At 34.5% G+C, this 14,807-nt stretch overlaps 1 protein-coding gene across 3 annotated transcripts in view; it reads left to right on the forward strand.

Moving 5' to 3' along the window:
* The window catches only part of PPP4R4 (protein phosphatase 4 regulatory subunit 4), a 73,265-nt gene that overhangs the window by 39,721 nt on the left and 18,737 nt on the right, over window positions 1–14,807 (forward strand). For all 3 annotated transcript variants that reach the window (XM_064460671.1, XM_064460670.1, XM_064460673.1), the window contains 7 exons: window positions 3,303–3,424; window positions 5,964–6,086; window positions 8,560–8,729; window positions 9,789–9,908; window positions 11,715–11,792; window positions 13,280–13,363; window positions 13,911–14,093. In XM_064460671.1, the coding sequence (XP_064316741.1) occupies window positions 3,303–3,424; window positions 5,964–6,086; window positions 8,560–8,729; window positions 9,789–9,908; window positions 11,715–11,792; window positions 13,280–13,363; window positions 13,911–14,093 (880 nt within the window). The remainder of the gene's footprint in view (window positions 1–3,302; window positions 3,425–5,963; window positions 6,087–8,559; window positions 8,730–9,788; window positions 9,909–11,714; window positions 11,793–13,279; window positions 13,364–13,910; window positions 14,094–14,807) is intronic.

Consider the following 14,807-nt stretch of genomic DNA (forward strand, 5'->3'; position numbering starts at 1 on the left):
AATTTCTAGATTCATAGATAAACTTGTCTTTATTGCATGCAAAACAATTTTATACATGTGCTTTAGGTACCCCTCCTGCAAGGTCCTTGTTGTGCAAATTCAGAGGAAGTGAATAATGGGAAAACACAATATTACCCATCTCAGTAAAGTTACTAATTTGTTTTTGTGCTTATTTTTTTAAATAAAAAAATGTAGGTTAGCAAGGTAAATAATTTTAATGGTTTTCCATATTGAATGGCTTTGAATTTAAAAGAACTTGTGATTACAGAAAAGAAAGGTAGTATTTGCCAATATTGTTGATATTTGTAAAACTGAAAATTTAACATACATTTTACTAAACTGAATTATTGAATAATTTGAGCTTGCATTTATTTTTACTGTATGCATGTATTGCATGAATCTTTATGTTTCTTGAAATCAAGTTCTGTTTAATGGGAGATTAAAGATGAGTGAAAGCGAGGGTTCTGTGTATCTTCAGGGAGTGACCAGGGTTTTTTTTCCACGACTACTGAGTTTTGAAGGGAGGGGTGGTTCTAAGTGTCATATTAGCTTGAAGATTTTTCATTCCACCAAAATGGAAATCCACAGAAACATATGTGCAAAGCATTTTTTTCCCTTTCTTTTTTTTCCTTGATTTCTGGGTCTTGATTTAGGATGTAGTCCTACCCTTCTCTCCCCTGACCATTCTTATGCCATATCTTCTTGTCTATGTCAATCACCTTCCTTCCTCCCTCTTTTCTCATTTGTTGTTGCTCAATCCCATGAGATGTTTTTGGTGTCTTATTTGAGATACCGTCTGCATTTCCATGGATTCCTCTAACCTTCTCAGTTAACCTCTGCTGCTATAGTCAAGAGCTGAGAAATAATCATATGAATTTGGCTTTGAAAATTATTTGTGACATGTAATGCAGCAAAATATTTTTTTTCAAAACAGTGTTATTCTGCGTGAAATAACTCTTATCTAGGGTATGCATATGGTTAGAGAATATTCCTTTCACCTTTAGGAAGCACTCACAGGTTCTATGAATCTGTGTGAATTTGTTTTCAGCAGTTTTATTTTAAATTTAAGATAGGTATATGTCCAACCAGATGTTAAAATAAGAACTAAATGTGTGCATTTGTGTTTTTTTCCTCTCTCCTCCAATGTATATTAAGCAGCGTGAAAGAAGAAGCACAAAAGTTTTCATTTGTAAGAAGGTGGCTATATCTTTTACTAATAAGTGACCATTTTGGAAAGGAAAAGAAAAATTATTCATTCTGTTTAGTGTCTTTAAAATGAACTAAATTGGTTTATTATATCTGGGAGCTGAAAGTCTTAAAACAAGATAGGTGTTGTGCAGCGCCAAATGACAGTATTACTGGCAATTTACCCAGCCTTAGAATAGTGGTTTAATAGGGCTAAATACATAGTTATCAATTAGTGGTCCATTCTGTATATTTTTCTTTAATTCTTTCCTCCCCAACTTTTATTTTTAGCATTAATGTATCCATATACACTGTTTTCTCTCTGAGGTTTTTGCCTAGTCCCTTCCCAATGCTTTAGATGCTTTAATCTTTAATCTCATAAGAAGTGGTGAACTGTCAGTATTTTCAGTATATAAATTATTGCAGTGTTTCATGTTGAGGATGAATAAGTAGTAGGAAAATAAAGGCAATTAAATAAACAGAAATAAACACATTTTTACGTAAATGTTGAAGGCATAATGTGATGGTAGTCCCAATGCTTATTTTTAGTATTTAGTGATGTTAGCACTAAATGATACCATGTCATTTTCTCATAACTTTGTATGAATGATTAATCATCTGTTTGGAAGAATACTGTTAAGCTACAACTTGATTTGCTGGTAACAATAATAAACACTGTAAGGTGCAAATCACTTTGCTGATTGTAAATGTTCAAAAGTATTATTGTTCATATTGATTTACAGAAGGGACAGCTGTTACTTATTTAGTCTGATTGGAAGGGGAATTTGGGGCATTTTTATTTCAGAAAAAATCTGTCATCTTGGAGGCTGTGATTAGTTTTGTATTAAAAACTGATTGAAATGACAGTGTCTAAATTCTTCGTACACAGTTGCTAAGTGTCAAAGAGTTTTGATTTTGTCATCTTGGTTAATGCTCATGTAATGTAATTATATCAGAGCATTTCCCTGCAGTTTTATGATTTGGGCAGTATAAACATTGAGGACCCGATCCCTGGCTATTATAAATTGCTGAGGTCCCATTCCTGAGATGTGGTTTCACAGCTTTTGCTAATGGATGAACAGAGCAAGAGCTCATACATGAGAACAGGACTAAGTGGGCTTCTGAACTCAAATGCAGACAAATTTAAAGATTAGAAATCTTGACTACTATAAATAAAAAAATGACCATGACAGAAAAAAAACAGTGGAAATACTGGGTATGTCTTCTGCGTACTTGTTGATAGTGGGACTGCAGAGAAGATCTTTCTAATCTCTTAAAGCAATCAAGAATCGGGTATACACTGGGACATGGGAAATTTTGCTGGCTGGTAGCTTCTATAGAAGCTATACTTCTGCTCCAAGAAGCAAGACTCTTCCTCTTACTTATGCCAGGCAGCTTACAGTGCAAAAGTTTCTCTGTTGAGAGTATTTCACTCCTCCTTAGTCACATCTCTGATTAAGCTCTGATTTCTAAGTCGGTCCCTAATAGAGCAATCTGCTGCCAATGTATAGATTCAAGTTGTCAGGGCTGTCACACAACCAGATAGTGCTAGTAGTTACCAAGGCAAAAAGAGGCAAGCAGAACACTTTCTGTACTACTTTAAAACAAGCCTAAAGGCTAGTGTTTGGACTAGTTGGGAAACCACGTTTACTCTGAGCAGTAGTTGCATACCCTCTGTAAAGAAGGCTCTTTGAAGCGTAAGATTTCCAGACGCTTCAATCCAACATGACTCATATTTAATTTTTCACTTTGGACCATTGCATTGAGCAGTTTCTGCATATTTGATGAGTTTTCTTACTGACGCAGTGAAGTAGCTGGACTCCTTTGGGTTTTTTCAGACTCCATTTTCTCTGATTTATTTCAGGCTAATTTGCATGCTTTTTTAGTGATGAATTTTCACATTTTGAACTTGCATGTTTGTTTGGCTGAGAAAGAAGAGAGTCGTGAGATTGACTGGAGGTTTTTATTAAATTTTCATTTCCTTACAGCTTTGTCAATTTTTCCTTCTTGACTATCCCCAAAATACCTAAATGAGTATTTCAAGGAAGAATTCTGTTTTGCTGTGACAATATTGTTTCATCATATGTTTTGTCTTGACTGCTTGCCTCGCTTTGCAGGACAGAACTAACAAAAACTGTGGTGCTTCCCGAGTTAGTAGAGCTGGCGAGAGATGAGGGCAGCAGTGTACGCCTTGCAGCTTTTGAGACATTAGTGAATCTGCTTGATATGTTTGATGCAGGTAAGGATTTAATTTAGGCTTACTAGCCCAGTCCTTAATGCTTTAATGCATCTTCTAAATGTATTTAAATGTTTTTTGTTCTGTCTGCATTCTCCAGACATTTCTGAATTTAGTTTATTTCTTTTATCCTTTATGTATTTTATGTCTTGCAGTACTTCATACATAGTAAGTTTTAAGGAAGGTGAACCAGTTGTCCATGAAATCAGTTATCTTATTGCAAGTTTCAAATATAATGTGGCTAAATGGAATGAGTAAAATTGCTCTATAAATGATAGGAATAATGGGTGGTTAGTATTTACTTAACACTATCAATACACAGAATGGAAAATGTTAGCCCAACAGATGCCATTGCTTATGTTTTTTTTGCTGTTAACTAGTTTTTGCCTCTTAACTGAAGTAAAGCTAGTCCTAACTACAGACTGCAGTCTGCCTTCTGAGCTGAAGAGCCTGGACTGAGGCAATGATCTGATATTTGTGTGTGTATCAGTAAATCTTGCAGATTTTAACATCCAGTGTTATGTGTCAAATTTTGGAACAGAAAATATTTCTTCATGTCCCATAAAATGCAGTGTGCACAACTGATAGGTTTTAGAGGTACTGAGCATCAGCAATTACTGTTTAAATCCCTTTAAATTTGTGGCTGTATGGCACTGAAAGCTTTATTTTTTGCAATGAGAACGCGTGTGTTTTATAAAACTTTTCTCTATTTAAAACAGAAAATGTAAATGCTTGTATTTTCTCAGTGCTCTATATCTTTCCTCTAATCAACATGCATATTTCATGCTTCTCCAGGTGTAGGGGTGAGTGTCTTCATGTGAGGAAGGAGAAATTCTGTGGTGTATCTGGTTCTTTTGGCATAGTCGTGGTGGGTTACCTACATGCCTGGCTCTCAGGTTCTCATCACAAGTTCAGTTTGACGCTGATTGGGGCAAACTTTAACGAGAGCTACCGTGACTGCTCCAGTATAGGGGAACGTTCTGGGTAATTGCTGTGCCTTGTCCTCCAGTCAACCGCTTTGTCTCGATTTTTGCAGGGTGATGTAGAAGACAGTAACACAGTAACAGCCAGCTTTTTTGGCTCTGTATCAGTTGTGCTCTCCACTTTTTTTTGTGTGTGTGTTTTTTCCTTTTACAACTGGAAATGTACAAAGCAGTGAAGTACATGAAAAAGCATTTTATACTGTTGATCACTGCTCATTATTTGCCACTCTGCTCTTTATATTGTCTTTTTCCAAACTCTTTAGTTGTTTACCTTCATTAGCAACTCTGTATTTTGCACAACGTTTCCCACTCCCATCTTACTGACTATACTACTCCTTCCTGATACATAAGTGAGGAGCAAATATTTACCGTACAGGAACTTGATGATGAACTACTAAAATACATGATTGCATATAAGCCATATAGAGGAGTATGCAAAGATTTAAGATAGTTTTGGGAAGAATACCATAAAGGGTCTTTTTAGCAGCTAGTGCTTATATCAGTAAGTATGATACTAGGTTAATTTTCAAATTATTGAGCCTTTGCATTGATGCTATCAAGTTTCTGCTTCTCTTTGCACCTCCCAGTCTTCACTCCTTCTCCCCTCAATTGTTGTAACTACTGCTTTAAGCTGTTGAAAAAGCATAGAGAAAGCAATCAGGGATTATTTACAGGTTTGTAAGGAATGTGTTTCTAGAAATTCTGTTTGTGTAGTTTTTGGTTTCACGACTGAACTAGAAAATGAGTATTTTGAAGGTAGATGACCCAAAATTATATCCTAGGGTTTCTTTCCTACAATATAAAAATATTTCTTCAGGTCAACATAAATATTTTGTTCAGCCATATTTATTTGCTGGATTTTGGTGTTGATCTACCATTAAAAAATAATAATCCCTTTAAACCTTGAGTATTTTAAAATACAATGGTTTTATTTAAAACAAGTCAAAACACATAAATGTCTTTGGACATTTACTTCTTTATTTTATAAGGAGGCAGAGTGCCTGGGTTTGACTTCAGTTTCTAAATTATTTCATTTCTTTCTTCTGTCCTTAACTATTTTTGTTTCTCTGTGAATTTACTGTTTACCAAAAGATATTCAATCTCTTCTCAGTAGGCTGAAAAAATTCACTTCTGGTGTATCTGTGTTTTTCTTTTTACTGTTATAGTCAGGTTTGGTCTTGATCTCCCTGTATTCCTACTATTGTAGGAAATATTATTGTAGGAGTACTGCAGTACTCTTTCTCTTCATGTACTCTTGGTGAATAGAGAAGTTAGTGACTGTTCATTTACTCTCTGTCTCATCCTTTACTGTTGGATGCCTTTTCCCTAAAGACAAACAAACAAAACAGGTAAGGTATTAAAATTTAGGACCTGTATTATGGTAGTACGTTTGCCATTCTCTATACCTCTTGTATTCTACCTCTAGTGAGTGCCTGCCAAAAATACTCCAGAGTGTGTTAAATGATATTTTTCATAACTTATTATGGAAGTCCACTCTCTGTGCCCTTTTTTTACATGTTGACAAATGGCTAACTTTAAAAATCTCTTTTGTTTTTCAGATGATAGGAGTCAAACTGTGCTCCCCTTAGTGAAATCATTCTGTGAAAAATCCTTCAAAGCAGATGAATCTATCTTAGTTTCTTTATCTTTCCATTTAGGGAAACTGTGTAATGGATTATATGGTATGATTTAATGTTCTTTAAAAAAAACCCAAAACTTAAAACTTAGGGAAGATTGGGGAATTTGAAGCCCTTGGAAAATATCCAGATTTGAATGTATCAAATGAAATTATAATTAGGAAAGGAAATGTGGAAGTAAAAGTCTGAAATAATCTATTGCATAAATATTGGATTTGCGAATTTCCTCTCTGGGTGTCCGTCTGCTTATTGGTTTTTTTTATGTTTAGACAGGGTCACAGATGGAAACATGGTGGTTTGTGTTTATTGGTTTGACTGATTTATTTTGATTCCTTCGTGGATATTCTGGAGCTTGTGAGTTGGATGACTGAAATTTTGAAACTAGAAACCTTGGAAAACACAGTATGATGTTAACTGTGTATGTTCACTTCTGTCTCTGACATCCTCTTTGAGGCACAGTACAGAGTGTGGCCCATAAGGAACTTCAGGGGAGAAAGGAAACCTGATATCATGTGGATTCCAAGCTACAACTGAGGCCAAATCTGTACCCATAGTTTTTGTGGGTTTCTGTACCTTAGCACTTGAGCATAACAGATCTTTTCTTGGTCATTCTGCCCATCAAGTGCCCTCTACACAGAGCTTGGCTCTGTGGAGGGGCAGCACAGAATCATGGTTCTAAATTCTAGAGAATTTCCCCCCAGGCTCTTAAATCCTTTGATCGTTCTTGCAGATCTTTAAAACAATGCTATGTAATCATGTTAGAGACTGTCAAAGTGACCATTGCTTCACTACAAAAAACCTGAAAAGGCTGTTCTACTGTGTCAAGCTATTATTTACAGAAATGTAGAGCTAGGATAGTCCGTCCTGTTTTTATCATGTCTTCCTAGTTGTTTTTTCTCTGACTGACTATAATTGCTGATCTCTCTTCACCTCTGAACTCTGTCTGGCAAGTTCACATTTTTTGTGAAGTGTTATATCTTAGGAGAGCTGAACAAAGTGAAAGGGTTACTTCATGTGTCTTACAAGCTATATGGGCATTTACATTTTTCAGTATGAAAAATTGCCCTCTTTTTTTGTTGCAATGGTTTGCAATAGCTTGACATTATTTGTTCAAGTGCAGCCTATAAACATAGGTAGCTCAAAAATCTGTGGGTTTTTTTGGTTGGTTTTTTTCTCTTTTGTTATTTTGATAAATCAGTTACCTAGTCAGTCTTTCTCTTTCCTGGATTGTGCAGGAATGCATATCTGGCTAAGCATGGTACCTTACCTCTGTCATAATGGAATAAGAGTCTAAAGGTTTAAGACCATATGTCCAGTTTCTGAAGATCATTTTAAACTCTATCATCTGAAGAACTGTCTCCCTCATAGATTGATGTTATCAGAATATTTAGTAAGTGTATTCTCTAATCCAACATCAAAAAAAACAATTAAAATACTGAATAGTACCAGGATTAGGATAGACCCTTCTTTACACAGTTGCCTATCTATCAGTGAACCCTGGGTAACTTTCCCTTAACTGTTTTTCAGAGCAGTTTTGCAGCAACTACTTAGTTTTTCATCTTTCTCTCCTCAGCCCTTATTTTACTTATGAAAAAAATGACCTTTATTGTCTCTTTTGTATTCATTCAGGATATTTCGTACTGGATAACAGGTCCTGTTATCTAGTACTAGAAGGAAATGGAATCGTTCTGACAAGTTTTCCTTTTGCCAGGATGGATGCTGCTCATTTTCTTGTTTCTTCTTTTTTTTTTTTTTTTTTTTTTTTGGAATACCTGTTCTTTAAAAAACTTGAAAGTAATCTGACTGATCTCTAATTATATGGCTTGTCCTTACCCCCTCCAAATACTAAATATCTGTACCACTTCAAGCCTTTTCCCTTCTGATATCTCACTTGTTTAAGATTTCAGCAGCTAGTATTTTAAATACTTTTGAATACTGGAATGAAGCACATCTGACCCTGCACATTTTGAAAACATCTCATGTTTAAGTATTCACTCAGTAAAAACCTGAGCCTTTCCATGATCATTCTCATGTTACAAATATACTTATAAAATTACTTGTAATTTTTGAAGTCATCTTGCTAGTTGCTTTCCAGTTTGTTCTGAGGTTTCTAATTTTATTCTTACATCTCTCTATCATCTGTAGCAACATAGGCTAATTTTTCAACTTGCTGCAGACATGCATTCTTCATGTAACAGAGCTCCAGAAAGATCTAAAAATTTAATCAAGAAGAAACCAGAATCAGTGGAACAAAGAAATATATTCACAATCCTGCAGCTAAAATCCTGAGTATTTAAAGAATTATGTAAACAGAAATTAGGATTCACCGTGTTATAGTTAGCTGTCATTTTTCTCTAATCACTTTTTCTGTATAAAGTGTACTGATCATAATCCACTAGACGCATGGGAGAGGAGGGAGAATAAAAATTGGCACATTTGATAGATTTGTAAATGGGGTTTGGCTTTTGGACATTATTAATAGCATTTGTAATGAGAAAAGTAAACTTTCCCCCCCCAGGCATTTTTACTCCTGAACAGCACTTACGGTTTTTGGAATTTTATAAGAAGCTTTCCACACTGGGTTTACAGCAGGAAAATGGTCACAATGATAACCAGCTACAACTTCAAACTCTGGAACAGGAAAAGAAGTATATTTCAGTGAGGAAGAACTGTGCTTACAATTTTCCAGTAAGTAACTTTAAGGTTAAATAATTCATGTCATGCATATAGTTCACTAAATAGGACTGCATGAATGATAGAGAAGTTATTGCCAATTTGTACATTGTTAGCTAGATTCTAGCTCTCATGGAAAGTTCAAGTTAATGGCTTAAAGTAGAGGTTTTCCAGAAGAGTTACCAGGAAAGATTTCTCTTTGCAGAGCCTCGGAAAATTATTGGCAGGTTTTGACTGAAAGAGTGCTGTTCTAAGAGGTCACTGGTTGGTCTCATTCTTTCCTACGCATTTTATCCAAACCCTTAGCACGAAGGCAATGAGAAAATGTCTGTGAAACAGAGTCCCCAGGTTCAAACCACTCAATGCTAGGTTTTTGCATTTGCTGTGTCATGGCATTAGAGGGAGTTGAAGACTGAATCTGAATGGTTAGATTCATGCTTTAGCCATGTCCCTGCCTGAATACAAAGTCTTTTCTAGTTTATGTGAGGTCTTGAAACTTACCACTCATGTTTCTGTAAATCTACTTTGTATTTTGACATTCTGCGTTTATATTTAAAGAAAATATGTTTGTACCAAGAGCGAGTAGACAGTTATTTTTATTCTGCCTTTTAAAGACAAACACCATGTATATAGGTGGACATCTGTTGGTTTATTTGAGCAAAAATGAGGTACGTACACACATGATTATGTTGAAATTCAGCTGCTTGCTTTGCTGTTTGCTAAAATGTACATTGTTTTTGAAGTCTCCAGTTGCAGCTTCCACTAGTGTACTGAAACATTAACAATATTTGTAAAACTAATATTTTATATCTTGTATTTTTAATCTATGTCTTCAGAATAAAAGCCTGCAGCATGTCTGGAAGATATGTAAATCCAGTTCAGTTCTCAACTCTAGAACTTGTCTGATGCCTGCGTTTTGACACAGCCATCAAAAATGCGACAATTCCTCTTTAAAATCACAACCTGTTATCTTCCAAGTGTCTTGCTGGTTGCAACTCAATGTTTTCATCTGATAATTTCTGATAGTGTGGTGCTTTAGCTATATAGTTAATAAAAGACTTTATCTTTCCACAGGCGATGATTGTTTTTGTGGATCCAAAGAACTTCCATTTAGAACTATATTCTATATTCTTCTGCCTTTGTCATGACCCTGAAGTTCCTGTCAGATATACTATGGCCCTAAGCTTCTATGAAGTAAGTCTACGAAGGTACTTCGTTAGTACTCACTTGCTTTTTCTTTATGTTGTTTTCTTTGTTAAGCTTACGTTTGTGACTGTTCAACTAAAAAAAGACATGAGAAAACTTGTTGAAATTTAGTTTGTCAAAGGTGTTCAGTCCCTTCTAATATGTAAATACAGCCCATATACACCCATTAGTATTTAAGTTCTAGTAATTAAGTCTAGTACCACAAACATAAGCAATTGTACTAATTAGAATAATTTAAGGTTTTGAATGCTATTAGAAAATAACGAGACAAACAGAAGAAAGGAACTTGCCACTTATGGTCCTGAAAACCTTCCTCAGAACTGTATGGTTTGCTACTATGCTGGTGTTCTGTTGAGAATGTTTAGGTGTATCAAATCTAAGTTAAATCCTCAAATTTAACATGAAACTACTTGTAAATTTATGCAGATATAAAAACATGTATTCTTATTACTGCATTCAGTTTACATAAGTTCCACTGTATTATTTCCATAAAAGTTGAAAAATGTACAGCTGCATAGATATTATTAGCTATATGGGGTGAATTACAGAAATGAATATACACTCTCTCCTGATGGTTATAATCCATACAGGGAGATCTTCAAAGATTTCATAGTGTTTTACTCAGAATCCTTGTGTTTCAGTCCTTGAGCTAGCTTTTTATCCCATTTTGTTGCTGTGGAAATTGGTAAGTTAAGCAGCTTGCCTGAAGTATTTAAATCACTAGTAGAGGCATAAATGAAGCCAATGTGGCTTTATTTCCACCGCCTTAAGGACGATGGATGGATTTCCAGTTCTCTTTACCTGTTGATGCCTTCTCTTAAGAAATGATAGTCCAAGGTAATTGTTAAAATTATAAAATCAAGATATAATTCTACATAATGTTTCATGTCAGATGCATAAAACTTTTAAGGTACTGCCTGAGTATAAATAAAGTGTTTTATCTCATTTAAAAAAACCTGTAAAGTTATACTGTGGTCTGAATATACATTTAGTGCTGGTTGATTTATTTTTAACACCATAATTTGCAGCCACGTGACAGGCAGAAATGAGTAATTTATGGCATTCACTGCTAGGTGGGTTGTTTTATTTTTTTAAAGAAACTGTCTAGCCATTTCTCTAAAGCTTCATTTTGATTGGAAGTAAGGTCTTATTTTGACTTGGCTTATATAAACAAAGAAAACCACTAAAAAACATCATGTAAATACTCCATAGGGCAAAAAGCTCATTCCTCAGTTTTTTCTCATATTTGCTACAAAAACTTTCTAACAGTGTGAAGATGGACTTTTGATGGTTTTTAGAAATTTACGTGTGACTTATGAATTGCAGTAAAAACCCAAAAAAGTAAGGAGTGAATACTTCAGATGGAAGCTTGGGCAAACTTAAAACCCAGAACAGACTAAGCCAGTTTTTATATTTTATCTTTTGTAAATTATGTAGCTGCCTGACTGTTAACTCTCCTAAGGAGCATGAAGTACAGCATTCGAATATTTCAGAAGGAATTTTTCTAGCCTTGCATTGCACTCTTAAAAATTGTTGGTAAATGTGAAATAGAGTTAATTCTAAAAGCATATTTCATGGTTATGTAATAGGACTGTTTCTTGACTCAGATTCTTTTTATAAGCATATTTTTAATGCCATCAATGGGAAAGTACACAACTTTAGAAGGTTGATATTAAACAATTGTTCTGCCTCCCTTCTTCATGCTTGCTGTAAAGTAAGCAGATGTAATATAGTTGTTGTAGTGCCACGGAACTACAGAATGTTTCACCTTGCTATCATACTGTCATTTTTTAGGTTGCTAAGCTTTTAAATTCTGGTGTTTATACAATACATAAAGAACTGGTTACACTATTACAGGACGAGTCACTGGAGGTAATATACTTTTATTGGAACTTTCTTTTGCTTGTTACATTGAGGCAGATTATCTTGATGTTTAATAAGTCTGCAGTAAGTACAGTGACTGTTTGAAATGATCAACAGCTTTTACTTCTGTTTCACAGATGCTTCATAATGATGCCAGCCTTCTGTGAATAAAAGGGAGGAAAATAGGAAGGTGTTTGAATTTAGTAAACCTGCACTGAATTTATTAGCTTTGAAAAATATTAATTCTAAATTGTTTTAATTGCTGTATTATTTATTACCTTACAAATTCCGTGGAAAGATTTGGTTTTGATACTATATTACAATAATAATTGGTAGCGTTCAAGGCTTTTTGCTTTGTTTTATTTTCATTTCTCCAATTGAAGAGGAGATGAAGAAGTTGTGTATGGTTCAAAGATCAAGATTTATAGAAAGAGTTTCAGTCCAAGATCTGGTACGGAGTCTGTGAGTGTTTATGGGACAGTTTCGTTTAGTGTACCTTGGGTTCAACCTATGTAAAACATAAATCACTTAGCTATATTACAGACAACATAGTGAGACTTTTTTTGGATTGAAAAAGACAAACATTTACGTTTGAGGCAAAATCACCATTTCCTCTGCTACTAATATTCCAATAGTTGATATTTTTTGTTTTCTATGTAAGGTTTTTGGATATGGCATGGAAAAATGAGTTTTGCTTTTAGGTGATCCTTTTTGTTTTGGTACCCTTTGTAAGACATTTTCAAGGAAATTAAAAGTGTTCATCGAACATCTATTGATAGTTTGTGAAATTCTGGCCCATCTTGAAAGATTCCTCAAGTTGAACGCCTGAAAGTTGAGGCTCGGAAGCAGCTGGTCATTTTGAAAAATTCCTTGGTTTGATCCCTATACAGTTATCTAAACAATAAAAAAATATTTGGTCCTTTATCTTATATACCACCTCAGTCAGAATTGGTGCCAAAAATATTTAATGATGTAGTTTTTTAGTCTAGTTTCAAGTATTGCAACATCTGAAAGTAAGGTTATTCTGTTAATATAGGCTATATATTCTATTTTAACTTATCAACTGCAGTTTTTCTTAAAGCAGGAAAATTGCTTTTAAGATTCAGCTGACAGATACTGAAAAAACCCATTTCTGTTTGTTGGCTCTTACTTAACTGTCTATGGAATACTGATCTTTAAGAATGAATGTTCATTTTAAAATACTGTGTGTTGGGAATAGTTTAAAAAGCATTTACTGTGGTATTCACATAAATCAAAACTATAGTTTATTTTCTTAAACTGAAACCTATAATACTTATGTTACTTCCATTAAAACATAAATTTTAAATCCCAGTCCTGATCAATGCAAATACGTTGCACCTCATTCTTTATTTTTTTTTAAGATGGATGTGAGAGAACAGTAACGTAAGAGATGTCAGCAGGGGTATATTGGTGAGAGAGAAAAACTGAGTCAAGTTAATTTGCCGACCTCATTCATGCAGCCTTTCTTTAAATAGGTATTAGATGCACTGGTAGGTCACCTTCCTGAAATCCTTCAACTAATGACTAATGGGGGAGAAAATAGTGGATCAGAGAGCAAGGTGGGTATTCTCATGTTTTTTTAATTTGCTTTCTAAATGAAGCTAGTAGCAAAGTTGTTTAGATGTATATTGTATTAAAAGGCTTTCATGATTAGTTTGTGCTTTGGAGAGATATAAAGTTTCTGTGGTTTTTTGATTGTTGACTTTAAACTTAACTCTAATTTTTCAAAACCTTTTTTTTAATACAGAAATGAACATTTCATCCATCAGTCTTAACAAAGAGAATGCTGATTGGTTTTTCTTTGTCAGGAGGAGGGGTTGGAAATGAAAGTGTGTTTAGTTAGGTACTGGAATAGTTTTTTGACCAGTTAAGTGGAATTTACTGCTTTGGGGAGATTGTTTAATCCCAATCATTAAAATTTTTAAGAACAAGTTAGACTAATATCTACCGGAAATGGTCACAGTGTAGCTGATCCTGTCTGAGGAGAGGAGTTAGTTGACACCTTAAAATCTCTTCCCTTCTTACATTGTTATGATGTGCTTTTTAAACATATTAACATGACATACAGATGTAAAATCACTTTAATGTCTATATTTCTATTTCTAGTTATTGTCTATTCCTGACTTGATTCCTGCATTAACAACAGCAGAACAGAGAGCAGCAACTTCTTTAAAGTGGAGAACTCATGAGAAGTTACTACAAAAATATGCATGTCTCCCTCATATCATATCAAGTGATCAGATCTATTACCGTTTTCTTCACAGAATGTTGACAATCATTTTGACAAACGTGAGCCCCTCTGTCTCTTTCCTATTGTTTTTCATTTCTCTACTGTATTTAGAACAATTAGCACTATATATTTGCTATGTGTAGCACTTTATATAAATCTTAAAGTACTGTTTCTCATTGAATTGTGTATCAGGGTGATGTGGATTTTTTATATAAGACTGACAAATTGCTCTGAGATCTGTCCCTGGCTTGAGGAGCAAAATTTAGATTGGCAGATTGCCATGTTTTTCCTCCCACTCAAGACTGCTGTCCTTTCCTTGTGCTCATCAGTTTGTTTTTACGTATATCAAAACTTTTTCCTCTGAGATACGCTTTCTTCTTCCTGATTCCATAGATTACATTGCATTGTGTTCCATTCTTTATCGAAAGAACACTTCATTCTGAAAATGAATGATCATTTAGAGCTACTGGTCTGAAATTTTATTAAACTAATTCAAGAGTAAAACTATCTGTTGTAAGAGAAGAGCTAAGTTTTCTTGTGTAACACCCACAATATAGAAGGTACCTTCCAAACATGGAATACTTTAAGGCGTTTCTGAAATAGTTGAGTAAACAAGTTAAGCAGAAGGGATAAAGAAGTAGGTGTCTCATACATTAGCCAAACTTCATTATTCTCCCTTACATTATACAAATTATTTCAAAAGTTCACAGAATTGTAGAACCATGGAATATCTCAAGTTGGAGGGGACCCATAAGGATCATTGAGTCCAATTC

This window comes from Phalacrocorax carbo, chromosome 9, assembly GCF_963921805.1.
Source record: "Phalacrocorax carbo chromosome 9, bPhaCar2.1, whole genome shotgun sequence".
NCBI classification, from domain to species: domain Eukaryota; kingdom Metazoa; phylum Chordata; class Aves; order Suliformes; family Phalacrocoracidae; genus Phalacrocorax; species Phalacrocorax carbo.